The sequence below is a fragment of the Esox lucius genome, chromosome 13 (assembly GCF_011004845.1).
Source record: "Esox lucius isolate fEsoLuc1 chromosome 13, fEsoLuc1.pri, whole genome shotgun sequence".
Taxonomy (NCBI): Eukaryota; Metazoa; Chordata; class Actinopteri; order Esociformes; family Esocidae; genus Esox; species Esox lucius.
In genome coordinates this window covers 30,789,353-30,815,433 of record NC_047581.1, presented here as the reverse complement: position 1 = coordinate 30,815,433, position 26,081 = coordinate 30,789,353, and the positions used below count along the sequence as shown (strand labels likewise).

At 44.3% G+C, this 26,081-nt stretch overlaps 1 protein-coding gene across 4 annotated transcripts; it reads left to right on the top strand.

Moving 5' to 3' along the window:
* The first annotated feature begins 2,316 nt into the window (after nt 1–2,316).
* On the top strand, nt 2,317–25,158 carry ddr2l (discoidin domain receptor family, member 2, like). 4 transcript variants are annotated; one of them, XR_004576715.1, is made up of 17 exons: nt 2,317–2,497; nt 8,000–8,104; nt 10,818–10,920; nt 11,237–11,465; nt 12,475–12,622; nt 14,885–14,993; nt 15,173–15,359; nt 15,782–16,028; nt 17,126–17,269; nt 17,755–17,897; nt 18,206–18,410; nt 19,210–19,454; nt 19,563–19,690; nt 19,817–20,014; nt 20,652–20,886; nt 21,138–21,268; nt 21,446–21,535. XR_004576715.1 is itself a non-coding variant. In XM_034296544.1 (17 exons), the coding sequence occupies exons 2-17, from the start codon at nt 8,047–8,049 to the stop codon at nt 22,921–22,923; spliced, it is 2,610 nt and encodes an 869-aa protein (XP_034152435.1). In that variant the 5' UTR covers nt 2,317–2,497; nt 8,000–8,046; the 3' UTR covers nt 22,924–25,158. The 4 variants fall into 4 exon arrangements, 3 of the variants coding, with proteins under 3 accessions (XP_034152435.1, XP_012992373.1, XP_034152434.1); XM_034296544.1 differs by lacking the exon at nt 21,138–21,268 and adding an exon at nt 22,789–25,158 and having other exon boundaries at nt 17,126–17,215; nt 21,446–21,595; XM_013136919.4 differs by lacking the exon at nt 21,138–21,268 and adding an exon at nt 22,789–25,158 and having other exon boundaries at nt 21,446–21,595.
* The last annotated feature ends 923 nt before the right edge of the window (nt 25,159–26,081 follow it).

Here is a 26,081-nt window from a genome sequence, read left to right as displayed (position 1 = left end):
TGGCAGTTACAAATAAAGCGTAAAAGGCCGGGAAGTTCGTATTGTGTAGGTCCTTAAAGGTGTGTGAGGTGAAGGCCAATGACAATTGTTTGGGTTCATGTAGCCTACACTGAACGCTCCAGAAACTAATATATATGGCAGCAATGCGAGCCAAAGATAAACAAAGGTACATTTTGTATTTGATTGTGAGAGCTGAAGTTTGTGTGAACAGTGATACAGCGTTGGTAGGTTACATCACATCATTTAGCTAATTGGCTAGATAGACAAAAAAAATGCGTAAGTTAGTAGGTTGATGATGACGTAGACGCAATTATATTACGTAGAAAATAATTTGATGTTCAAGTTTAGTCTATTTGTATGAGCGCAGATACGTTATAGGAAGGTTTCTCCCAAGTATTTGGTCGAGACAATAAGCTAAGAGCTATTCCGAGCAGACACTCATTGATTCCCTTTCTTGCTGGAAAATAGTTTTACGTGGTGTTCTCTGCAAAATGTTAAGAAAAACTAACATGCATTGTGGATTGTTTGACTAAACCTTATGCATAAGCACATTTTGCTTGGAAGAAGCAAGTATGTTGCCTTTTAGCTAGATTTTGCCTTGTGCAAACTGGTTGAAGTGTATATAATATTTTTCCAGCTAGCGCAAGCTAGCACGATTATGGTTTCATGTTCGCAAGAAAGCCATCAACGAGTCTCTGAAATATGACAGTGCATCTAATGCAATAGATAGCCCAGATGACGTTTTGATTTGTTTAGATGTTTGCTTTGTTTATTCTGTGATCTGTAATAATTGAAATGGCCCATCAACTTTAACACCGTCTGAAATAAAAGTGTGTTCACTGTATCGACGGTTCGAAGAGACACTGCTTCAAACCGGTCAGTATGCTCTAAGTTAGTAATGACAGTTCAGATCCTAATGGAGTTATAGAACCAATATAACTCACTGCTGATAGGTGGGGTTAAAATGACTCTCCAGTCTCCACTGACATCTGTTGGATGTGCTTGAACTGCATGGACACTAGGTGTGAGTGACAACACCTGACAACAAGCAAACCACAAAAACTTCTATCTGAACAAAAGTATCAGTTCTGGAGGGTTGACCTTGTAATGCCCTTGACATTTACACTGATGTTGTGTACAGTGTTTCCATATTCTACATTCTATGTGTAGTGTCAGGTGCTTGTATGTTTTGCCAGCCAAAATGCCAGGTCCTCTGTGTTTTTCACAGAGTAAAAAGTTATCACAAAAGCGTACAAGAGGTTCTCCTCATAACTCAACATGCAGAGGGTGAGATTTAGGAATTGGAAAAACATCTAATGGTTGAAGGAATGTTTGACGCTCCTTCAGTGTAAGGTTATGCTGTCCTCTGCTGTTCAAACAGGGTGTAACACTTCATTTTAAGTTTATTGTATATATAGTGCCTTTGGAATAATATTCAGGCTGTATCACCTACAACACAATACAAGTATTCAGAACCTTCATTTGATCATTTGTAGAAGCGCCTTTGGCAGCAATCACAGGGCCTTTACCGGGGCAATATATATTTACATATTTACAGGCATTTATACAAAATTGCCAATTTTAATACAGTTTCCTTATTTCTTTTTAATAATATATAGAATTTTTTATATATATATATATATATATATATATATATATATATATATATATATATATATATGTATTCTTTTTTTGTATGGAACTGCAGATCATTTCGACAGATCTACCTTGTATTTATATTCAGTTAGGGTGCTGTTTAGAGTGGCCCATTTAAAAACTAAGGACATAAAATCTCCCTTACATGTCAAGTCGAACCCGCCACAGACATTCTTGACTCTGTGATGAAACATCGTCTCTCATAATGTAAATGTGTATGCATGGTTATTTGGTCTATTCATTCAGCATAGCTATTTAAGTATGTATAGGCGATTAGCCTATAACCGGCCTATTCTAGTGGTGTCGCTGGAAATTCCGATTAGGACAATAGATTGCCTTGAGGGTCATTTGAAAAGGCACTCCATGATGTTAATACATTTATGGATATTCTAGTTATAACATTTTTGGGAAATACTGAGACGGCACTGAATTTAACAATGAGTAGGAAAACTGGCCTCCACCCTGATTAGCATTGGCTTATTAGGTTAGGCCAAACCTCACCATATCGCACGCTTGCTCGAGTGCCCATAGAAATGGGAGTTGCACACATTTTGAACCAAATGTGAGTCCCTGCGTGGCCTGACAGTGACCATGAACCCATTCTTCGCTTGTAGTTGCACAATATGCCCCCTTCTCCCCTCCTCTATGGGCCGGAAGCGGGATGTGATGTAAAAATTACATTGAAACTTTTTTTCAAGAGTGTACAGATCCTCCGATGCATTGTTATACACCGAGTAACGTCCTTTTGCGATAATAATCCGGATTTGTTTTTATTACCAAGTCTGTCCGAAGGCCACTCCAACTGACATTTGTCGTGATTCCCGTCAAGAACTTAAATCAGGTAAATCGATAATGTTGTCGGTGCTAAGAAACAAGCTCAAGTTTCTTGAGAGAGACAAAAGTTATCCCATGGCTTCATGTTGGCGTCTTTGTTGCGATTAAGAAACGAATTCGGACAGAAAAATATTTACGCTCTTCATGGGACGTTCCAAACGGTGTAACGGTTAGGGACATCGGGCTAAATGTTGATTCGGGTATTGTTTATGACAACGGAGTTACATATTTCGAAACTATCTATTAGTTTGGACATACTGTAATGCTTTTTGTCTTTTTTTGTGTGAAGGAAAGAGACACTATTCCAGCTATTGTATATTTCAATGTTTAACATTGGGTTTTTATCTGGATTCAAATAGCATCTCTCTTTGTAAACAATAAACACATTGGCCAAGTTTTAAATTGTTTGCGTTTTAAAATTCTATGAAGTTGGGTATGTTGGTTATATTCTGCTTTTTAGGTTATTTCATCGTTTCACTGACTGCCTGTGAAGAGTTCACAAGCATGCAATTACCGGACCGGAGCGACAAGGCCACAGACAATTAAATACCTGAAAACACGTCCCTATTATATTCCTCTAACCGCAGCGCGCGTTATACATGGTCATTCATGGTTATACATGTCTGCAAAAGAAATGCATTTTTATTGACAATTTAAAGCACGATATCATAGTTTACGAACTTTGAAATTTACATTATATTGAGTCCGTTATAGTGGCCGACAACGTTGCAACTGATGAAGGCAAAGCATTCATGAGGTTTCTTCAGAGCATTGTCTTTTTTGTTAGTAATTGCTTTCGTCTCTCATTGGTTGGACTTGTTTGGACATACCCTTACAAAAATAGACAATGATACTGTAACGCCCTCACGTATCCCAAGCTGTGGTCTGAATCAAGGAAATAATGTAGGCATGTTTTAATTGAAACGTGTCTGGTGGTGCGGTCAGGCCGAGGAGTGGCGGTTGACATTTTCGCTAATGAGAACGCGTACTCACCTTTTGTGGACATCGGAAATCTAGGGAGGTTTCACTGGACCTAAACATTACCAGTGTATTGCATCCTTATGGTTGCAGCGTGGTATGTATTAGATCTGAATTAGGTCATGTTGTATGGGTTTAGGTTAGAAGTCTGCTGTTCTGCTTCTGTAGGTCAATCCAGTTAAATGTTAATGTAGAACAGTTCAAAGGTACCGTCTCATAGGTTTTGGTCAGTACCACGGCGGGACGGTATTATTTATGTTTGTACCATACATTTCACGATGAGCCAAGTTGGGCCACTTTCTGCTGGGTCTTCGGGCCTTGTTGGTATGCCACAACCTGCTCAACAAATGCCAGTAGGCTGCAAAACAAGCTTAATCCACATTAAAAGGCTTAAGCCAGAAGGCTGCAAAATAAGATGAATCCACATTTAAATGCTTTAACCACATTAACATTGGGGAGGGATTATCAGAAATGGTAACACTGTTAAAAAGTTGTTTCTGCACGTGGCATTATTACCCAGTAATACGCCGTAGGGTATCTGCTGCCTTTCAATTATCTTTGTGAGCAAGCATCATAGGGAAGTCCTCAGAATCACCTTCCTTCTACAGGTACATTTACACATGCTAACGAGTTTACTTGGTGTAAAGGTGCTTCTCTTTTTAGAGGAGATACAGGGACACTATGCACAGGGACAGACTAAACAAAAGTGTTACGGATTTACAGTGGCTCTCAAAAGTCTCTAACACCCTTGGAACTTTTCACATTTAATTTAGTCACAATAGAAAATCTAAATGGTTTTAATCAGAGTCCATGATGTCGAAATGAAAAATAAGATTGTAATTCTTAGTAATTCTAAATTATTTACTCATATGAAACAGAACATATTTGATTTGGGCCCCAATGCTAAGTGGTATGTTTGGCGCAAGCCTAACAACACGCATCATCCTGAGAACACCATTCCAACCATTGAAGCATGGTGGTGGCAGTGTCATGCTTTGGGGAAGCTCTTCTGCGTCAGAGCCTGGAAAGCTTGTGAGAAAAAGATGGCAAAATGGATGCAGCAAAGTACAGAGAAATGTCTTAAAAACAAAAAAGGTTAATGACATCAATCCTATTTATGTGTGGAAAGAGTTGAAAATTACTTTTCACCAAAATGACTGTTGACCATTCAGCTTGATGGACCAAAAGATTTTCTGTGTCCACATGTGCAATGCTGGTAGAAACTTATGTAAACAGACTCATAACAGTAATTAATGCCAAATGTGCCTCCACCAAATCTTGACTAAAGGCATTACTATTATTTTAGAATTTTAATTCTGACATTATGGATGTTTTAGTGCTAATCAATGGCAGACCCCTTGACTAATTCCTTTCAGATTATAAAGAAATTCCTTTTAGATTGAAAAGTCAGAGGGAGTGAATACTTCTGAGAGCCACTGTATGTAAGTAAGATGACCGGGCTGCAGCATGCAACTAAGTCTCTGCAGAACCACTGCAGCCCATACAGTGACCCAGTGTTGGGTTAGTGTCCTCTCTGGGATTAAACCAAAAACCCACCAAATGAGATCCGAGGCTTCTCCGCCAGGCATCTACCACCCTGATGGTGGATCAGGGATGAAGTAGGTTCCTGTGTATTTGGACCATACCAACCTGCTACAGGACATGGAGGTCAAATGCCAAGTTGGCGCCTAAGCCAGAGACACTTACTATACAGACTCTAATCCCTAACAGGTGTGTTGGGTCAGAGAGGTCAACAGTCAAGTACTTTTAAGAGCTTCTGCAGTTGGTCAGTGCAGCTACAGCAACTGGTGTCCCGTTAAGTCAAACGTGCACATGACTTGTTCAGTCCCTACTTCAGGAGCATGAATGTGATGCACTGCCTCGACCGGTGGCGTGTTGGCCTCACGTCAAGGTTGGGATGGTTCATTCAGTGTTACTACTGGCAAGTGACATTGTAGGTGAAGAGGCTAAACTGTGTTCTGTATCTGTGTCAGTGCTGCTACTGTCGAGCTCCGACTCCCCTCCATAAACACGTTAGACATTCTTCTCATATGTTGTCGCTTTGCGGCGACAACATGGGTCAAATCACATTTTGACCCGTGCTTTGCATACCACACGTGTAGACTAAATATGAAATGCCTAATCACAGCCCTGTTTTCCAGAAAGGCAAGTTTGAAGTAAATAAATAAAAGATTTTATGTATCTTGCAGCGGCGCATTCCACACTTGATGGATGGATTTAGCCTTGGGCCGTAAAACTGGGTTTTGAAAGTAACCGAGTGCGATGGTGTTTGATTTAAGTGTATTGACAAAAAAAAAAAAAAAGAAGCAAAATACGTCATATCAATTATTTTGTTTAGACCTTGTGTGTACTTGCGTGTGACCCCCCCCCCCCCCACCCCCCCCAAAGCACTTACTGTTGCACTGTTTATATTGGTAGTGCGTTGCGTAATCTGAAGGCCTTCACTGCTTCTGAGGCCAGTCAGCCCGCGAGCTAGCCAACTGAGCAGTAAGTTAGCCTTAAGCTAACGTTAGCCTAGCGCTCGTTTGTTTTTGTTTGGCCAGCGTGGAAATACCCATGGTATATGGTCCGTGCTTTTCTCCCAGCCATCACCGTCCTCATTCCTCTCTGGCTGACGGAGGGCATGCTGGGTCCTGTGCGAGTGACTGTCATCTCTGGATTGCTTTGTGTGCCTTGAATTCTGTGTTGTGTGGCTGTTTTGGACTGGTCTTTTGGGGTTTGCTGAGATGAGATGGGAGGCCTGCAGGGCACGTTTGCTGTCTGGTGGTTGTTAAGCCCGTGCACTCTCTGTTTCTGCCTGTCTGCCCTTCTCTCTCCCTCTGTCTGCGTCTCTCCCGCTCTTTCTCTGTGCCTTTGTCTCCCTCTCTGTCAGTTCGTCTGTCTCTCTCTCCCTGTCCATATCTTTCTTTTAATCTCTTATTTTTGTTGGAGTCTCCCCACGGGACAGGTACGGCCGGGCCCTGGGTCTGTACCTCAGCTGCGGGGCTCCGCTCCTCTCAGGACCGGGTCACGTGGCACCCTTAGAAAGATGAGCAACAACACAGGAATCCCTTTGCTGAACAGGCCTCGGCTTGAGCCAAGGATTACATAAACCAGCTGTGCCTCCCCTACTTCACCCGATCCCCTCCTCTTTATTTTCTCTGTATCTCTGTCTCTTTCTTCCCATCACTTTCCCGACTTTCCATCCCTTGCCATTTTTGTGCCCCCCCCAACAATCTGAATTAATTTTGAAGGATTGTGTAACATATGCGCCTGGGGTTTATGTCCAGCCCAGGGTTTATAAACCTGTCAACAACACGGATGGATTAAACACACGCATACACAAGGATGCTCACTTGCACGCACAAACACACACACACAAACTGACAGTGCCTTGAAGACATTCTGAAAAATTAAAATACAAATCCACTTCAAATGATACACACATTGATCTATAGCCACACAGTAATACTTGTAAATACACTCGCATTCACAAGATGACACTTTTAAGACAATAATTGTTTTGCTGTATCTATTGTCAATGCTGTGTTTGGCATGTTTTTTCGTCCGTTTCAAGTAGCCCATGATGGGCCGTTATGGTTTCAAGTAGCCCAGTGTTCACTCTGATTTTGTCCCCCTATTCAGTCATTTCATGACGGATCTCATTTTACAGCGGAAATCATGTTTTCCCTCCATTCCGCGCACCTTTTTCCGTCAATTAAAATGAGCAATGTGACTCAGCCCAGGGAACTGTGGTGTTTCAGAAGGCCAGCACTCTGGAAATTCTCCCGGCTCTTCATGGGCCTACATCCAGAGACCCGGCCTCAGAGGAACAGTAAGGAACAATAGCTTTGAAAACGAGAGACAGAGGACAGAGAATTAAATGGAGAGAGTGAGATGTGTGTGTGTGTGTGTGTGTGTGTATGTGTGTGTGCGTGTGAAGGGGTCAGCATGTTGTTAGTGATTACAGAAAGCAGAGGATCTAGAGAGGCCAGGGATTGTGGAGGAGTGATAGAGCATGGGTCAGGGTAATGGGGAACTTAGAGGGGAGGATTCCACCAAGTTTCCAGTTTAACCAAATATTTATCATTAAGTATTGTGCAGGCCTATATACAGCATGTAAATACCACTGGTGGGTTTCTGTGTTCTCTAGTGTAATTTTCTCTGGATCAGAGTGTCTAGTTGACTAAAATGTAAACCTAAACAATGTAAGAAAAGGTTTTTTTGAAGGAGTACAGTCTGATGACATTATAACCAAAAACAAGTTTACAGTGAACGGAACAGTGGATGGTATCTTTCTCATTGTGAAGTTCAGTGACTTGGCTTACTGGAGTGGCTGAAGTTCCTCAGCAGGCGATTTACAGGAAGTGTGTTCATTTGGAAGCAAGTGGGACCAAGAGGACTGACTGAATTCGCCTGACGGAAACTTGTTTTTGCCCTAAAACTTAAACAAGAGACTTTCAAACAGTGAATATGGGCCATTTGATTTAATCTTGGTCTGTCTCCGTGTCTCTCTCTGTCTCCCTCTCAGAGATGTAGCCTCTGTCCTCACCTGCCCTCAGTCATCTCAGGCCAACCATGCTGTTTGTTCTGCTGCTGGTCTTTCAACTCGAGACCAATGCCCAGATAGACCCAGGTGAGTAGGACCCTGTCATCCTGCATTGACACCCCTGCATTCACCCTGACAACCAGACACAGCTATGTTCAGAAAAGGCAATCTGCCAAAAAAACGAACCCGTGTTAGGAGCCGTGTTGGTTATTTTTGTGGTGATTTTGTTTTTTTACTGAAGTTGGCCCGGATCCAGTCAGGATTCGTCAGCATGTTGCACCTCCCAGAAACACATTCCTCCTTCCAGTCAGTGTACACATTCTCACTTACCTTCACTGATTTAAAGGAAATGACTGCCTTAGGAATAATAGGGGAAGTTCCCACTAGAATATGCCACCGACAAGGCAATGCTTTTAGATTTATGGGCAGTAAAGAACTAGGGCGCACTTCAAGGGGAGCTACATTTGGAACGTACCACACTGAGTCTGAGTGTTTTCTTTAAAACACAACTGTCATTTCCCGTCATAGAATTTGCAACTGTATTTTTTGTTTGTTTTGTTATTTGCCCTGCCTATGCCACTGCCTCCAATTCTCTGGCACTCATACCTCCATATATAAACATGGGCCATCTGGCCCGTTGCATTCAGTTAGATGCTGAATTTCACGGGGTCCTCCACAATCTCAATGTGGGCTGAAGATGCCCTCTGGACGCTGAGTTGTTTTGCGGACCCCCAATGGTTGTTATTGTTAGGAAAAGAAAAGCTGATTCTGCATTTTACATTTTATTAATGAAGCAGGTGGTCTTCTTCGGTTTGTTCATCTTAAGTTGGTTCGCACGTAGCTCGCTTGGCAAGGAAATGCTCTTTCAGTTCCAGAGGTTCTTGGTTCGATTCCCTTGCTGGGGGGCATTGTGAAAACGCAACAACTCACTGCATTGTCTGCTGAATAACTGTACGTTTCAGGATGAGGCAGCCACATACAGTGGGGAGAACAAGTATTTGATACACTGTCGATTTTGCAGGTTTTCCCAATTACAAAGCATGTAGAAGTCTGTACTTTTTATCATTGGTACTCTTCAACTGTGAGTGACGGAATAAAAAAAAATCTAGAAAATCCCATTGTATGATTTTTAAGTAATTAATTTGCATTTTATTGCATGACATAAGTATTTGATACATCAGAAAAGCAGAACTTAATATTTGGTACCGAAACCTTTGTTTGCAATTACAGAGCTCATACGTTTCCTGTAGTTCTTGACCAGGTTTGCACACACTGCAGCAGGGATTTTGGCCCACTCCTCCATACAGACCTTCTCCAGATCCTTCAGGTTTCGGGGGCTTTCGCTGGGCAATACAGACTTTCAGCTCCCTCCAAAGATTTTCTATTGGGTTCAGGTCTGGAGACTGGCTAGGCCACTCCAGGACCTTGAGATGCTTCTTACGGAGCCACTCCTTAGTTGCCCTGGCTGTGTGTTTCGGGTTGTTGTCATGCTGGAAGACCCAGCCACGACCCATCTTCAATGCTCTTACTGAGGGAAGGAGGTTGTTGGCCAAGGTCTCGTGATACATAGCCCCGTCCATACGGTGCAGTCGTCCTGTCCCCTTTGCAGAAAAGCATTCCCAAAGAATGATGTTTCCACCTCCATGCTTCACGGTTGGGATGGTGTTCTTGGGGTTGTACTCATCCTTCTTCCTCCAAACACGGCAAGTGGAGTTTAGACCAAAAAGCATTCCTCCTCTGGATCATCCAGATGGTCATTGGGAAACTTCAGATGGGCCTGGACATGCGCTGGCTTGAGCAGGGGGACATTGCGTGCGCTGCAGGATTTGAATCCATGACGGCGTAGTGTGTTACTAATGGTTTTCTTTGAGACTGTGGTCCCAGCTCTCTTCAGGTCATTGACCAGGGGAGGGCTGACGATTGACCAGGGGAGGGCTGACGATTGACCAGGGGAGGACTAAAGCTTAAACGGGGTGATGTTTGACAAGGCGAGAGCGGATACTTGACCAAGGGAGGGGTGACGTTTGACCGGGGGAGGGGTGATGACCGAGTAGGAGGAAGAACAGAGTTTCTGGTGGAGGAATGATAATGTTCCTAATATGGATGCTGTACCTTCCTCATGATCATTGATGGCCCACAAGGTGAGATCTTGCATGGAGCCCCAGACCGAGGGCCGAGATCGAGATTGACCGTCATCTTTAACTTCTTCCATTTTCTAATAATTGCGCCAACAGTTGTTGCCTTCTCACCAAGCTGCTTGCCTATTGTCCTGTAGCCCATCCCAGCCTTGTGCAGGTCTACAACTTTATCCCTGATGTACTTACACAGCTCTTTGGTCTTGGCCATTGTGGAGAGGTTGGAGTCTGTTTGATTGTGTGGACAGGTGTATTTTATACAGGTAACGAGTTCAAACAGGTGCCGTTAATACAGGTAATGAGTGGAGAACAGGAGGGCTTCTTAAAGAAAAACTAACAGGTCTGTGAGAGCCGGAATTCTTACTGGTTGGTAGGTGATCAAATACTTATGTCATGCAATAAAATGCTAATTAATTAAATCATAAAATGTGATTTTCTGGATTTTTGTTTTAGATTCCGTCTCTCACAGTCGAAGTGTACCTATGATAAAAATTACAGACCTCTACATACTTTGAAAGTAGGAAAACCTGCAAAATCGGCAGTGTATCAAATACTTGTTCTCCTCGTGTGTATCTCAGTCGTGGTGAGTACATATCCCATCAACCCCTTGCACAGTTTGACCTCATTTGCCCTCTCTGCTGACTTTGATTCCCTCTGCGTGGCAGCACACTGTCGCTATCCTCTGGGCATGGAGGATGGCCGGATCAAAGACCATGACATCACCGCTTCCAGCCAATGGTACGAGACTACGGGACCGCAATATGCCAGGTAGGTTTGTCTGTCCACAGCACACTGAGCGGTCATTTTGGGACATTAGGCACTCATTGGGACTTGGGTTATGAAGTCCCTCTGTGCTTTTAGGAGAGATCTCAGAACACAAATTGTTAGTTTTGCTTCTCCATATGGTAGTTTTAATTGCTAAGAAGTGATTTAAAAAAAATAATTGTTGATTTAGTGACAGTGAACAGTTTTCTATGACAAGGAACAGTATTCTGTGAACAGTTGAAAAGAAACATGACATTTTATAAATAAGTCCCTGCGCATGTCACTGGGATGTTGACCCCCTGACCCCGTCTCGGTGCAGGTTGAACCGGGAGGAGGGGGATGGGGCCTGGTGCCCGGCGGGGCTCCTCCAGCCCTCTGACACCCAGTACCTGCAGGTGGACCTGGGCCAGCTCACCTTCCTGACAGTGGTGGGCACACAGGGCCGCTACGCACGGAACTCGGGCAACGAATTTGCCCGCATGTACCGCCTGAACTACAGTCGTGATGGCCTGCTCTGGAAGTCCTGGAAGAATCGCCTAGGCGACAAGGTGAAGGGGGGTGGGGGGTGGTTGCAGGAAAGGGAAGTTGCATGAAGAATGAATGGATGGAGGGAGAGGAGAGGAAGCTGACTGTGGGGCTTTCTGGCCTTTCCAAATGTGAGTCATTGTAGGGGATTTTTAAGAAAAAATAATAATGTTTGTCTTTTGGTTTATGACAGATATGTAGAGTTGGTTCAGTTAATAATTAATAATAATGTCATGGACTCAGAAACAAGAGCTCTAATGAGATGTGCCAATTTTTTTATTATTGTGATACTAGAATGCAAATACAATCTGGGTGGATTGAGTCCTGAAGGCCGACTGGCTGTTGCTGTGATATATGAGACTTTATACCATGGGTTCGACACAGGATTAGATTTTTGCTGTTTTAATTACATCTGTTACCAGTCTGGAATAGCAATAAGGCACTTTGTAGATGTGGGTGTATGCATGGATTTGTCTTGTATTGGGACTTTTGGTTATGAAAATTAAGCCAGTGAACAGATATGCAGTGTTCGCGGAGACGTGAATTGAGCTGGAATATAAAAAAATACAGATGTAGCCGTCACCTCCATGTCACTGGACCAGGCTGATAAATTAATAAGGGTTATGTGTAATGGGCATTATCACTTCCTACCTGAAACACTGAGAACAGCCTCAGGACAACCTGGCTACAATCTGATAACAAATGTCTTATTGTCATAAAAACAATTTTTAGGAGAAAGCTTTTGGTGCAAGCTCATAGGCTGTAGATAATTCATACAGTAGATGTTATCTTCTTCATTGGGGAGAAGATACTTCCTCCTCTTTGGCCAAGGAACTAGACAATGGGCAGTATTTTTTGTGTTAATCCCCCCCCCCCCCCCCAAAAGGCTATACATTTAAAGACAGGTTGCCCATTACTGCTCCATTAATTTTGACCGTTCAAAATACCAGAATGAGGTGTGAAGGCTGCTTGGTTTCGGCAAGTGGCAGTGCCGTGTGTAATTTGACAGCGGTGATTATGCTTTTCTGCCAGATAATGAAGGCCAATGACAACTCCTACGCCTCTGTGATCAAAGACCTCCACCCCCCGGTCATCAGCCGCTTCATTCGCCTGATCCCTGTCACCCAGGTCCCGAACACTGTGTGTATGAGGGTGGAGCTCTATGGCTGTCCCTGGCATGGTGAGAGATCCACGCGCACACACACTCACAAACACACACCCCAACCTAAACATACGCTGACACACACGTTTACGATTAAGATGTGGTTTCCCAAAAATCCCTAACCTCAACATAAGTCATCTAATGTTAACCCTAACACGTCCTGATCCTGATCTTAGCCAAAATAAATCCTAAAGAAAATGTTGTCTCTGCATGGGAATCTGTGAAATATTCCGTGCTTCACTATGACAGGCAAACATGCTACTAACTCGTTTTACACTTACAGTTAGGCCCGGAGATATTTGGACACTGACACTATGGTCATTATTTTGTCCCTGTACCCCACCACAATGGATTTGAAATGAAACAACCAAGATGCAGTTCAGCTTTTATTCAAGGGGTTGAACAAAAATATTGTATGAAACGTTTAGGAATTGCAACCATTTTCCTACACAGTCCCCATATTTTAAAGGCTCAAATGTAATTGGGCAGATAAACACAATCACAAATAAAATGTACATTTTCAAAACTTTGTCGAATGACTGCTTGATGTCTGGAATGCATGGCCAAATACCGGCAGTTGTTTGTTTGTGGGTCTTTCTGCCTTAAATCTTGTCTTCAGCAAGTGAAATGCATGCTTGATTGGGTTGAAACCAGGTGATTGACTCAGCCATTGCAGAATATTCCACTTCTTTGCCTTAAAAACTCCTGGGTTGCTTTTGCAGTATGTTTTGGGTCATTGTCCATCTGTAAAGTGAAGCACCGTCCAATCAACTTCGCTGAATTTGGCTGAATCTGAGCCGACAATATATCCCTATACACTTCAGAATTCATCTGGCTGCTTCTGTCTTCTGTCATATCATTAAAACAACAGTGACCCAGTGCCAGTAGAAGCCATGCATGCCCATGCCATCACACTGCTTCCACTGTGTTTTACAGATGATGTGGTATGCTTTGCATGATGTTTCAAGCATTCTCCTTACTTTTTCTTCCCATCATTCTGGTACAGGTTGATCTTAGTTTCATCTGTGCAAAGAATGCTGTTCCAGAACTGGGCTGGCTTTTTTAGATGTTTTTTGGCAAAATCTGGCCTTTATATTCTTGAGGCTTATGAATGGTTTGAACCTTGTGTTGAACCCTCTGTATTTGCTGTCGTGATGTCTTCTGTTCATGGTAGACTTCGATAATGATATGCCTACCTCCTGGAGAGTGTTCTTCACTCAGGATGGATGTTGTGTAGGGGTTTTTCTTTACCATGGAAAGGATCCTACAATCACCCACCACTGTTATCATCCATGGACATCCAGGGCTTTTTGTGTTGCAGAGCTCACCAGTGTGTTCTTTATTTCTCTGAATGTACAAACTGTTTATTTGGCCACTCCTAATTGTCCTGCTGTCTCTCTGATGAATTTTTTTGCAGCCTAAGGATGGCCAATTTCACTTGCATTGAGAGCTCCTTTGACCACATGCTGTGGGTTCACAGCAACAGCTACCAAATGTGAATGCCACATCTGGAATCAACTCCAGACCTTTTACCTGCTTAATTGATGAAGAAATAACAGAGGAATAGCCCACACCTGTCCATGAAACAGCTTTTGAGTCAATTGTCCAATGACTTTTGGTCTCTTGAAAAAGAGGGGGCTACATATTAAAGAGCTGTAATTCCTAAACCCCCTATACCTTCAAATTAAAGCTGAGAGACTGAGAGACACTTTAAGCCCATAATCATTATTTAACTGTAACTTGAATATATTTTGATGAACAGCCAAAATAACAAAACTTAACTGTATCGAGAACCACCTACAGTGCGGTAGTAAATGCTTATTTTCTTGTACTGTTGGGAATTGAACCCACAACCCTGATGTTGTACTCACCAAGCTCTACCACATACACACACACACACACTATGAATGTTTTTTTTTTTAAATGTGTAGCATAATTCCTTCTGTGGTAATCTCTGTGTTCAAGTTAAAGGGAGTGATCTGTTTCCATGTCTTGTTGTGACATGAGGCAGCTGGGTGGAATTGGACCTCTGACCACAGGGGGGATTTGGGTTTGCTGAGAAAGCATTGAGCTGTTTGTGTGTGTGTGTTTTTGTTTGTGTGATACTGTCCTATCAGTTATAATGAGGAATGTGTACTCAAGGCTCAACACAAAGTCTCCCTCTCCTATGCCTCCCTCTTTCTCTCCTCTCTTCTCCCCTGTCTCCCTCTCTGTCTGTCTGTCTCCCACCCCCCCTCCTCTGTCTCCCCTTTCTCCCACGCTCCTCTCCTCCTACTCTAGATGGCCTGATATCATACAGCTCTCCCGAAGGTCAGCAGATGTACAGCTCTCCTGGGTACCCCATAGTCAGCCTCAACGACTCCACATATGACGGTGTCCACGAGCGGAGGTAGGCCTGAGCAGCCCTCTGGGACTGGCCTCCGGGCCCCGTTCCACTTCATCATGCTGCAGCAGCGCAGACAGTTAGGGCTGGACCCATTGTGGGTGGCAGCCAACTGAAACATGATGTGCTTTGGGCGCTGGAAGAATTCCTATGCGCATCCCCTTAACGACTGTGCCTTCTCCAAGGAAACTGTCAGGCGGGTTGGGCCAGCTGACGGACGGTGTGATTGGTCAGGATGACTTCCTGGTGACGCGGCAGTACCATGTGTGGCAGGGGTACGACTACGTGGGGTGGAAGAACGGGAGTCTCGGCTCTGGCCACGTGGAGATGGAGTTTGTCTTTGACAAACAAAGGAACTTCACCTCCATGAAGGTACCACAGAGCAGCTGGCATTGGGAGTCGGGGGAGGGCAGGGTGAATTGAACGGGCAGAGAAAGAGACGAGGCGCATTCACAAGGACCCAGAGAATCAGAACCTCCGAGTTCATGAACGTATGTTGTTTGCGTTTCCTGTTGGTCGATTCTGATACTTTCCAAGTGGGAAACTTGGGCTTCATTATACAAAAAGAGAAATGAACACGTTTACGTGTCTCGAATATCAGAGGTTCTGAGTTGAGAGTGGTCCGGGATGCCCCAACTGACCTGCTGAACAAACATTCACAAAGTCTGACACTCACGTTCATCTTTGCTGACCGTTCAGCTGCCAGTGTAGAAATAAAACAATAAGTCATAAATAAACGTCCGCCTTTTTCGGATGCCCTCATGCAGCTCCTGTGTGACGGTCCCTGTTTGCAGGTGCACTGCAACAACATGTTCCAAAGTGGGGTGAAGATATTTTCCTCCGTGTCGTGCTCTTTCAAGCCCCGCCTCCTGGCCAACTGGGAGGCGGAGCCGGCGGAGTTCCACACGGTGCTGGACGACCGCAACCCTAGCGCTCGCTACGTCACGGTGCCCCTGGGCCGGCGGACCGCCAAGGCCCTGCGCTGCCGCTTCACCTTCGCCGACATGTGGATGATGTTCAGTGAGATCTCTTTCCAGTCAGGTGAGAAGGGGCGGTGGGGTCAAAGGTGGTCCAGCTGGCTGGGCCGCTGCCTCCAGTGCATACATGCTGCTGCGGTGTGGGTTCGAACCCGGCCCACTGCCCTGTCAGCATGAGTGTTCTTCTCTCATTCACTGCTTTCCTGCTCTTGAGTGGGCGCCGCCAATGTCAACCAGTGAACTGTGTTCATCTGGTCAACCAATCAAATAAAGCACAAAAATTTTGAAATTAATTATTGCTGTTTTCAATTTAGTTGCTGATGAGCACCGAAACAAGCAGCTGTTTAAGGTTCTTCCGTATCTGCATGCGACGACGAGGGAACATGACTGTAGCACTGCAGTGTTTTCCCTCCAGTGTTTTCCCTCCAGTGTGTGACCCATCATGAACATAATGGTGTAGTTATCTAGATCCCAAAAGGGCTTGTGATCTCTGGTTCAGCCTTGTACTATATTACTATATTTGTTCAACTAACAATAATTCATACAATTATAACAATATTGCCTAATAATTATAACAGGATGAACACAAATAATCGGCTTACCTAACCAACTTTATTTATTTAATGTCATTGTCTTTACATCTGTAAGGTAATTTTTAGACTTCATGCCAAACCTAGCTTCACCAGAGCATTGTTGTTACTATGGCAATCAACCCAATCTCAGCCACGGTAGCCATCATGTGTAAACCGCTGCATGGGTCTTCAGACCTCTTACAGTGGCCGTCTGTACCTTAAAAGGCCTGACATTTTTTTTGTAGAAACTGTGATCATTCATTTATTTATTTATATATATATATATATTGTGTGTGTGTGTGTATGTGTGTGTAATATATATGTGAACACAACTGACGATTTGGACTTTTACTGGGCATGGAGGAGAAGCAGAGAAATATCTCACGTAAAACAGATGTTCTGTTTAGTTCCAGTACTTCTTTTCATCCCTATGGGCCATAAAGCTACTCCCAGTTAGGACATTTGCTCTCTGCCCCTTCCATTTGAAGTTGCAATATGTGGAAATAATCACCCATTTCCTAGTTATGAACATTACATTTTACTTTCCGGTTTTCATTTGATGTTTTTACTTTACTTTTCTTTCCTGCAGTAAACACAGTAATTCCTACTCAGATGACCCCAGTGGTGACCTCTGCCTGGCCCAATGAGGAGAGCTCTATGCCCACCACCCAAAAGACTGGTAACCTTCCATCGCTCTCCTGTCCCTTTTTCTCCGGGACAAAGATTCTCCTAGGTACAGATCTGGGATCAGCTCCTGCATACCCTAACTGTAATCAAATGTGGGGAAATGCTAAACTGAGCCCTACATTACAATCCAACCTCTCTTTCCATTTGCAGCAACTCTGAATGTTTCAACACTTAATTTACTTTCAGTCAATTAGTTGTTCAAATCTGACTTGGGCAATATCAGATGTGGAATGCATCCATTTACTGTATCTAACGGTTCCCTTCCACTGTAAAGAGTTTTATTTACAAAGCAAAGGCTCTGGGGATCTGGTATGTGGCCAATATACATGGCAATATACCACAAATCTCTGATGATTCTTATTACCATTATAAACTGGTTGCCACTCTAAATATTATATTCTGTCATAACTGTTGTGCACGGTCTGATACACCACAGTTTTATAAATATATAAAATATATAAATTATACTGTCTTTGCAGTTTTTTTGTTGTTGTAATAATAACAAAAAAGTATTTAACTCCTCCCCCTCAGCAACCAACCCATCAGTGGAAGGCCAACCGGACAACGGGAACACGCCTGTTCTGATTGGCTGTCTGGTGACGATCATCCTGTTACTGGTGGTGATCATCTTCCTGATCCTGCGGTGCCAGTATGTGTGTAAGGTGCTGGAGAAGGTAGGATTACCGTGTTATGAACGCACACGCTCACGTCATCACTTCCTTTGTTTGGCAGTTTGAACTGAATGGGATGCAGATGCTTTTGATGGACTGTGTTTGTATGAAATGAAGAGGGTGTTTAACAGTTGTCCAGGAACGTTTGAAAATCCTGCCTTGATGCATCTGATCTGGCTTTTCCTTTCATCTGTCACGGAGCTTCTCTTTCTCCCATTGGCCTCTGACAGCTGATACAGTATTGGCCGTAATTCCCCTTAGAGAAGGCGGTAGTGACCCACCCTCCCTCCTCCTCCCTGCCCCTTTCCCAGGCTCCCCGCCGTATCCTGGAGGAGGTCACTGTGCGCCTGTCGTCCAGCAGTGACACTGTCATTCTGCAGACCCCTCCGGTACCCCCCCGGGTTTCTCAGATGGACCCTCCATATGAGCGCATCTTCCTCCTGGACCCCCAGTATCAGGACCCGGCGGCTCTCCGGAACAAACTGCCCGAACTGTCCCAGAGTGCCGAGGCCTCAGGTGAATGCCGGGCATTTCTCTCATTCCTCTCCCTCTTTGCTGCTCTCTTATCCAAGGAAACCTGACTCCTTGGTCCTTAAAGTTAGCATGGTAACTGCTGCCCGTTACTCTTGCCCGACACGTCCGTCCATCCACCCTTTACCAGTCTTCACTTGCACTCAATACATAAACTTCTCTGACAGTGTTTTCGGGAATGTTCCATTCTATGCATGCCGACCTGTTGCTGAGTGTTCTCTCTCCTTTACCTTCCAGTCCTCTTCCCTGTCCCTCTGTCTTCTAGTCCTTTGCCTAAGTAATCCTGTCTATGACCTCTTCCTGACCTCTCATCACATGACCTAAGGCTGCCCCTCTTGTGGTAAGAGATGAAAGGTGTGCCATTGTGAAGAGCCGTAATGGCTGCCGATGATCAGTGGAAATGTTGACTGTGTTCTCTGTGTCATGGCAGCGTCCCTTCGGAGATGTTTGCATTTACCTTGTAACATTGTCTTGTAAGGGAATGATGAGAGAGAGGGCAAGAAAGAGTAGAGCTACTAGGTCAATCAGTCACAGATGGAACTATAGCGTATCAAGGGAGCGCTAATAAAAATCTCCTCCCTGTCAGTCATCGTCACCCGACTTTGTGTTAGGGACATTTATACAATTCGTACTCTAAGTTCTGATCTAGGATTATTTTGGCCTTTTTGGTCTCAATGAGTTAAATTACGTTGTCATCGTAGAAGGGAGACCTGATCCTAGACAGCCCTTCTGCTGCTTTCCAAAGCATCGAAGCCCCGTAACTGTCAATCTTTGTCTCCGTCAGCATGTGGCGGGGGCTACGCGGAGCCCGACGTCACCCAGTGCACCCCCCACCAGTGCTTCCATAACAGCGTGCCCCATTACGCGGAGACGGACATCGTGAGCCTGCAGGGCGTCACGGGCAGCAACATGTACGCCGTGCCCGCACTCACCGTCGACTCGCTCACCCGCAAGGACATCTCCGTGGCCGAGTTCCCCCGCCACCGGCTGTTCTTCAGGGAGAAACTGGGCGAGGGCCAGTTCGGAGAGGTGAGGCTCCGCCCGCTAGATCGGCTTGACGCACTCGCGGTCATCCGCCAAGGTCCAAGCGGTGCTTCCCCCGTTCCGGTCAGTTTGACGAGCCTGTTCTCCGTGTAGGTCCACCTGTGTGAGGCGGAGGGTCTGCCCGAGTTTCTGGGGGAGGGCGCGCCGCTTCCCGACCGTGACGGGCGCTCCGTACTCGTGGCGGTGAAGCAGCTGAGGGCGGACGCCACAAACAATGCCAGGTGTGTGCGATGATGGCTGCAGAAGTGTCACGAAAACGAGAATATTCCCACCTTCATTACGTGTGTCTGCTGAGCTAAGTCCTGACCATTTGATATCTTAACATCTCCTGTCACACACACACACAGGAACGACTTCCTGAAGGAAATCAAGATCATGTCCCGACTCAACGACCCCAACATCATCCAGTTGCTGTGTGTATGTGTGAGCTCGGACCCTCTGTGCATGGTCACAGAGTACATGGAGAACGGGGACCTCAACATGTTTCTGTCCCAGAGGGAGATGGAGAGCACCTTAACCCATGCCAATAACATCCCCTCAGTGAGGTGAGTCCTCCCGTTAGACATGCCCAGTCTCCACCCATCTCCTCAGCCTATTAGACACGCCCAGTCTCCACCCATCTCCTCAGCCTATTAGACACGCCCAGTCTCCACCCATCTCCTCAGCCTATTAGACACGCCCAGTCTCCACCCATCTCCTCAGCCTATTAGACACGCCCAGTCTCCACCCATCTCCTAAGTCTAGCTGCTTTCAAGCTGCTTTGATTGGTCAAAACACCAGTTAGCGAAAAGATTTGAGCTGACTTTCTACAAACTGCCCCAAGATCAAAGTCAGTCGATGACTAGAGAGAGTAATGAAATTCTTCAGTGGAAGTGGCTTGGAGGTCTAGATCTGAATGAACTAGAACAGCTCCAGTAATTCATAAACATGTAACTTCCGGGAATGGGAATTTCCCATTCAGATCAGTGACTCAGTATTTACAGCACCGTCCACCCGAACGCTGACTTCCTCCAACGGCCCGTTGAAGAACCATGTTAATCTTGTCCAGATGACCAGTGAACTTGACATTGTCCTTTCACAGCATAAAATGCCAGTTCTTTTTCACTCTTTCTATCTCTCCCTATCTTTCTCTCTAACTCAGTCTCTCTAACTCTCTCTCTCTCTGTCTCTCTGTCGGCGTAGTCTGTCCGACCTCCTTCACATGTCGGTGCAGATTTCCTCGGGCATGCGCTACCTGGCCTCCCTGAACTTTGTGCATCGGGACTTGGCCACACGCAACTGCCTGCTGGACCGCCGGCTGACCATTAAGATAGCGGACTTCGGCATGAGCCGGAACCTGTACAGCAGTGACTATTACCGCATCCAGGGCCGGGCCGTGCTGCCGATCCGTTGGATGGCCTGGGAGAGCATCCTACTGGTAAGCCAGGATCATACTGTGGTCCTTTATGTACCGCCGGGCCACAGACAGGTCATCGGGAAAAGACAGGTCACATTCATTAGTGCGCACAATAATATAACATGGCAAAACACAGGCCACAGAAATAAAGAAGGACCACAATTTTTCTTGGGAGTTCAGGTAACCCCTCCCTGAATAATTTTTCTCTTTGGCTGCAAATTCTAAAATATCCTGTGGGGGTTGGTTTAATGATTAGATGACGTTTCTCCTAGACACTGATCATGGGTCAGTTCAGCGTTTTCCCCAGCAACAGATAGATCAGGATTGTGGGGGACGGATAGCTGGTCCTAGGTCTGTACCACAGACGGCTGGTGGCGCCTTAATTAGGGAGGATGCGTTCACGGTAAGGACTGAAAGGGAATGAATGGAATGGTATCAGGCGGCTCATACACACATGGCTTCCATATGTTGAATTCCATTCCATCCATTCCGTTTACGCCATTGTAGTGGGCACTCCTTTCCTAACCAGTCTCCTGTGATCTGAAGCCAGGGGAAACGTCATTATGTGTTTCCTCTGCAGGGAAAGTTCACCACGGCCAGCGACGTGTGGGCCTTTGGCGTCACCCTGTGGGAGATATTCACCCTGTGCAAGGAGCAGCCCTACAGCCTGCTGTCCGACGAGCAGGTCATCGAAAACACTGGCGAGTTCTTCCGAAACCAGGGCAGGCAGGTGGGTGGTTTGATTTATATATTTAATGATTTTTTTTTTGTGTATAATTAATAATAATAAATAAATAATGAGAACAGCGCGCACAATATGTTGTAAATGAAAAAATACTTAAGCCTTTCCTAAAAAGTTTGCTGCTACATTTCACTCTGAATACAGGTAGATTTAAGTCTAGTGCTGACTTTCTGAGCTACAGAATAATCCCAGTTTGCTGCTACATTTCACTCTGAATACAAGTAGATTTAAGTCTAGTGCTGACATTCTGAGTTACGGGATAATCCCAGTTTGCTGCTACATTTCACTCTGAATACAGGTAGATTTAAATCTAGTGCTGACATTCTGAGCTACACAATAATCCCAGTTTGCTGCTACATTTCACTCTGAATACAGGTTGATTTAAGTCTAGCGCTGACATTCTGAGCGACGGGATAATCCCAGTTTGCTTCTACATTTCACTCTGAATACAGGTAGATTTAAGTCTAGTGCTGACATTCTGAGTTACGGGATAATCCCAGTTTGCTGCTACATTTACCTCTGAATACAGGTAGATTTAAGTCTAGTGCTGACTTTCTGAGCTACGGGATAATCCCAGTTTGCTGCTACATTTACCTCGGAATACAGGTAGATTTAAATCTAGTGCTGACATTCTGAGCTACGGGATAATCCCAGTTTGCTGCTACATTTCACTCTGAATACAGGTTGATTTAAGTCTAGTGCTGACATTCTGAGCTACGGGATAATCCCAGTTTGCTGCTACATTTCACTCTGAATACAGGTAGATTTAAGTCTAGTGCTGACTTTCTGAGCTACGGGATAATCCCAGTTTGCTTCTACATTTACCTCGGAATACAGGTAGATTTAAATCTAGTGCTGACATTCTGAGCTACGGGATAATCCCAGTTTGCTGCTACATTTCACTCTGAATACAGGTTGATTTAAGTCTAGTGCTGACATTCTGAGCTACGGGATAATCCCAGTTTGCTGCTACATTTCACTCTGAATACAGGTAGATTTAAGTCTAGTGCTGACTTTCTGAGCTACGGGATAATCCCAGTTTGCTGCTACATTTCACTCTGAATACAGGTGGATTTAAGTCTAGCGCTGACATTCTGTGACCCTTCATGCCACAGAAGAGCTGTTATTAGATGTGGACCTAACAGGGATGTTTCTGCGTCCCCTCTGTCTCCCCATCCTAGATCTTCCTCTTCCCTCCTCCCCTCTGCCCCTCGTCCCTGTTTGAGTTGATGATGCGCTGCTGGGACCGCGACATCGCCGATCGACCCACCTTCGAAGGGCTGTACCAAGCCTTGCGACCGCATGTGGCCCTGTGACCTTTGAACCCCGGTAAAACCGCCGGGTTGTCACGAACGAGAGGTCCATTCAGCCTGAATTCTCCTCCTACTCCTCCTCTGACTAGCTGATGGAAAGGCAAGGATGCAGCTGAACTGGCGGACAGACGGCTTCAACGCGGACTGATAATGGATGCAGCGGCATTTTTATATTGAGAGCGCAAAAAGTGGATCGAGATCTCCCGTTTTTACTTTTGGAAAATAAGGACTTCCGTCATTTTTTAAATTTTCTTTTATAAATCCATGAAAAGCTCTCACCCTTCTGTCTCTGTTGCGGTTTGTGTAAATGTACATTTTCTTCCGGTGTTTTGTGTTTTACCTAAAACTAGGCCTAGTAAGTAACCAACTGGACAGATGCTTTTGTCTTGGTTTTGTGTTTTTTGTCTTGTGAAGCACTGCTGCCTTGATGTTTTTCATTTATCCCAGATATTTTCATCTATTAACCCCACACTGGACTTAGGATGTGATTTATTTGTTTTACTCAGATTTTATTGTCCTTCTTTAATATGAATGTTATACAAGTCTGTTTGGATGTGCCCAGGTCACTAGGAGGCCTTTGGCTGAAGCAGAACTACTGTACGATCATAGCTGGAACAGAACCCTGGCATCAGAGGGGGTTGTGGAGCCACAATGGACTGATGATGAGCGTTGGATAGCACTGTCCCCCTGGAAATACCACCCCAAGCTGTGCAGCATTATTAGCTAGAAATATGCTTAGATAGCATTAGCGTTATATTAGGCAGAAATATGGTTAGTTAGCATTAGCGTTATTAGGCAGAAATATGGTTTGTTAGCATTAGCGTTATTAGGCAGAAATATGGTTAGTTGGAAATAAAGTTATTAGCTAGCATAAGTGATTTCCACTTACAGAGATGGAGTCGTCTGGTTGAGTGGCTGGAGACCATAACTCTGGGCATCCCGGGCGTTAGTGCTTTCTGGCCACCGCTCCAACCATCAAGGCCTCATTCAGTTTAATGGGGATGCTCATTCTAATGGTCACATTGTCATTGTAGCTGGCTTGTATAGAACTCATGTTGCAGCTTGATCAGCGGCCAGGTATTACATTTAGGGATATAGAACATCTTTCCTGGAGTGTCCTTTGAGAGATCAATGTTGTCACAAAAACCCCATTCCCCAAGTGATATGGCCCAGTATTTTAAAGTCATCTTTTGTGTTGTTATATCATCAATTAGGAGCATTATCATGTCAGAGACTGGGACAAAAGATCTCATAATTGAATTAAGCTTTTGACGTTTCACCTGTTGACATTTTTTATGTAATTAACATTGTCATACAATACAGGGATTCTTGAAATTAGGGACAATTTGAATTTTTCTCTAAAAAATTGATAATATAGTCTGACTCTACAAAATTCACCTGTAAAAGCTGGACAAGTGTCGACTTGACTTTCAAGAATCCCTGTGTTGTTCATCTGTACTGTATCTCTCGGTTGTTTTTGTTTAAGGCATGTGCCTTTTGGCTGGTGGGGTGGCGCTCCACGGATACGTTCCCATGATGCACTGGGGGGATCGAATTTCCGAGTGGAAGTGGTTCAACCGGGAGATCTTCAGATGCCCAGTTGTGCAATCTGCAACACATGGAGAGGGGAGGGGTGGGGCGGGTCGGAGCGTAAGGAAACCACTAAACTCAGTCTCCCAGAGGCCTTTGCTTAAGTGAGCCTATGTTAGCTATTGTTATTGTTGGTAGTGATTTATCCCTTAGTGCTGGTCAATGTCCTGGCCACCATCGGTTGGCTTAGGATAGCTGAAAGCGGATTGTTGACCTGAGCTTTGTAGCAGTTCCTCTTTGGACTGTCTTTCTCTTGCTTTTTCGGAAGACATGGAAGCACAACTGTGGTAAACTGGTTGAGGAGTACTTTGTGTGCACAGTGGTTAAGAGTTTGTGTCGCTATACGAAACGTTTGTGTAAGTGTGTGTGTGAGTATGAAACCCCGGGTGTAAGTATGTGAAGGCGTGGCGGATGGTGATTGGTGATTGATCTAGTGTCAGGTGGTAGGGGAAACTCCTTGATCTTCTCTTTTCTATTCATCACTTCAGTTTATAAACTCTGTGGCTGACTTGTACATAGTGTAGTCAGAGTAGATTTGTATAGTAATATATTGGGAACTGAGAAGTGCACTCTGGTCCCATGACAGTTTTCTTTTCTATCTTTTACTTGTTTCGTTTCTCATATTAAAATCCAACTTGACAAAATGTATCATGTTTTTTTTTCTGAAGGAATTCACATACAGTATGTACTGGCTAAACATGTTAACATATTTACATTAGCCACCCATTGCTAAGCTCAAGATGTAAAAAATCCATCAGAAAGCAATAATAGCATCAATTACGAACATAGAACCAGTCCGGTGCTGCAAAGGTTAATTATATATATATAAAAACATTGTTCCAAAGTTAACACAAATTACTGTCAGACTGGACAAGCCATTTATGATCAATACAAACCAGGGCTGCAATATTCTGGTAACCTATGAAGTCAGTTGTTCGTCCATTAGATTCATATTTACATTATATTTCTATGCTATTTAGCCAATTTGACAAGCAAAATAAGAGTTTGTGACTTTTAAAACTGGCCCTGATGTTGATGAGAGGGGATACCAATAGGGGGCAGTGTTGTACTGAGTTAATAAAGGAGAAGTGTAGTATATCGCACTGACAAAGGTGACTTTCATGTGAGCCAGGTCCACAACACGGGAATATTGTCCCGAAGCAACAAGAAATGCAGATTGGAATGTGGCTTCTACGTTTTCGTTCCCTGCTCTATTTGCAAGAACAGCGTTCAATTGAAGATAGTACATGTGTCTGACCAAATTGTCACGTGTGTTCTGCCTAGTTGTCTGAGGATGGGCTTAACCATCTGACATAATAGGAAGACTTGGATAGAAAAATATGTTTTACACAAGTCAAATGACTTTGCAACACTCAGGTCCCTTAAAACACTCAGTCACCATTGTTAACCAATATATTTCAAAATGTACTGTTACTCATGCTAGATTTAGATTGTTTACATCTGATGGTCATTGCCACTTCAGAAATGTTACATAGCAAGTAACATGTAAGATGTTTTGTTGTTGTTCATCCCAATGTCTCCAAATATAAAAATCATGCATGCTCTGTTTT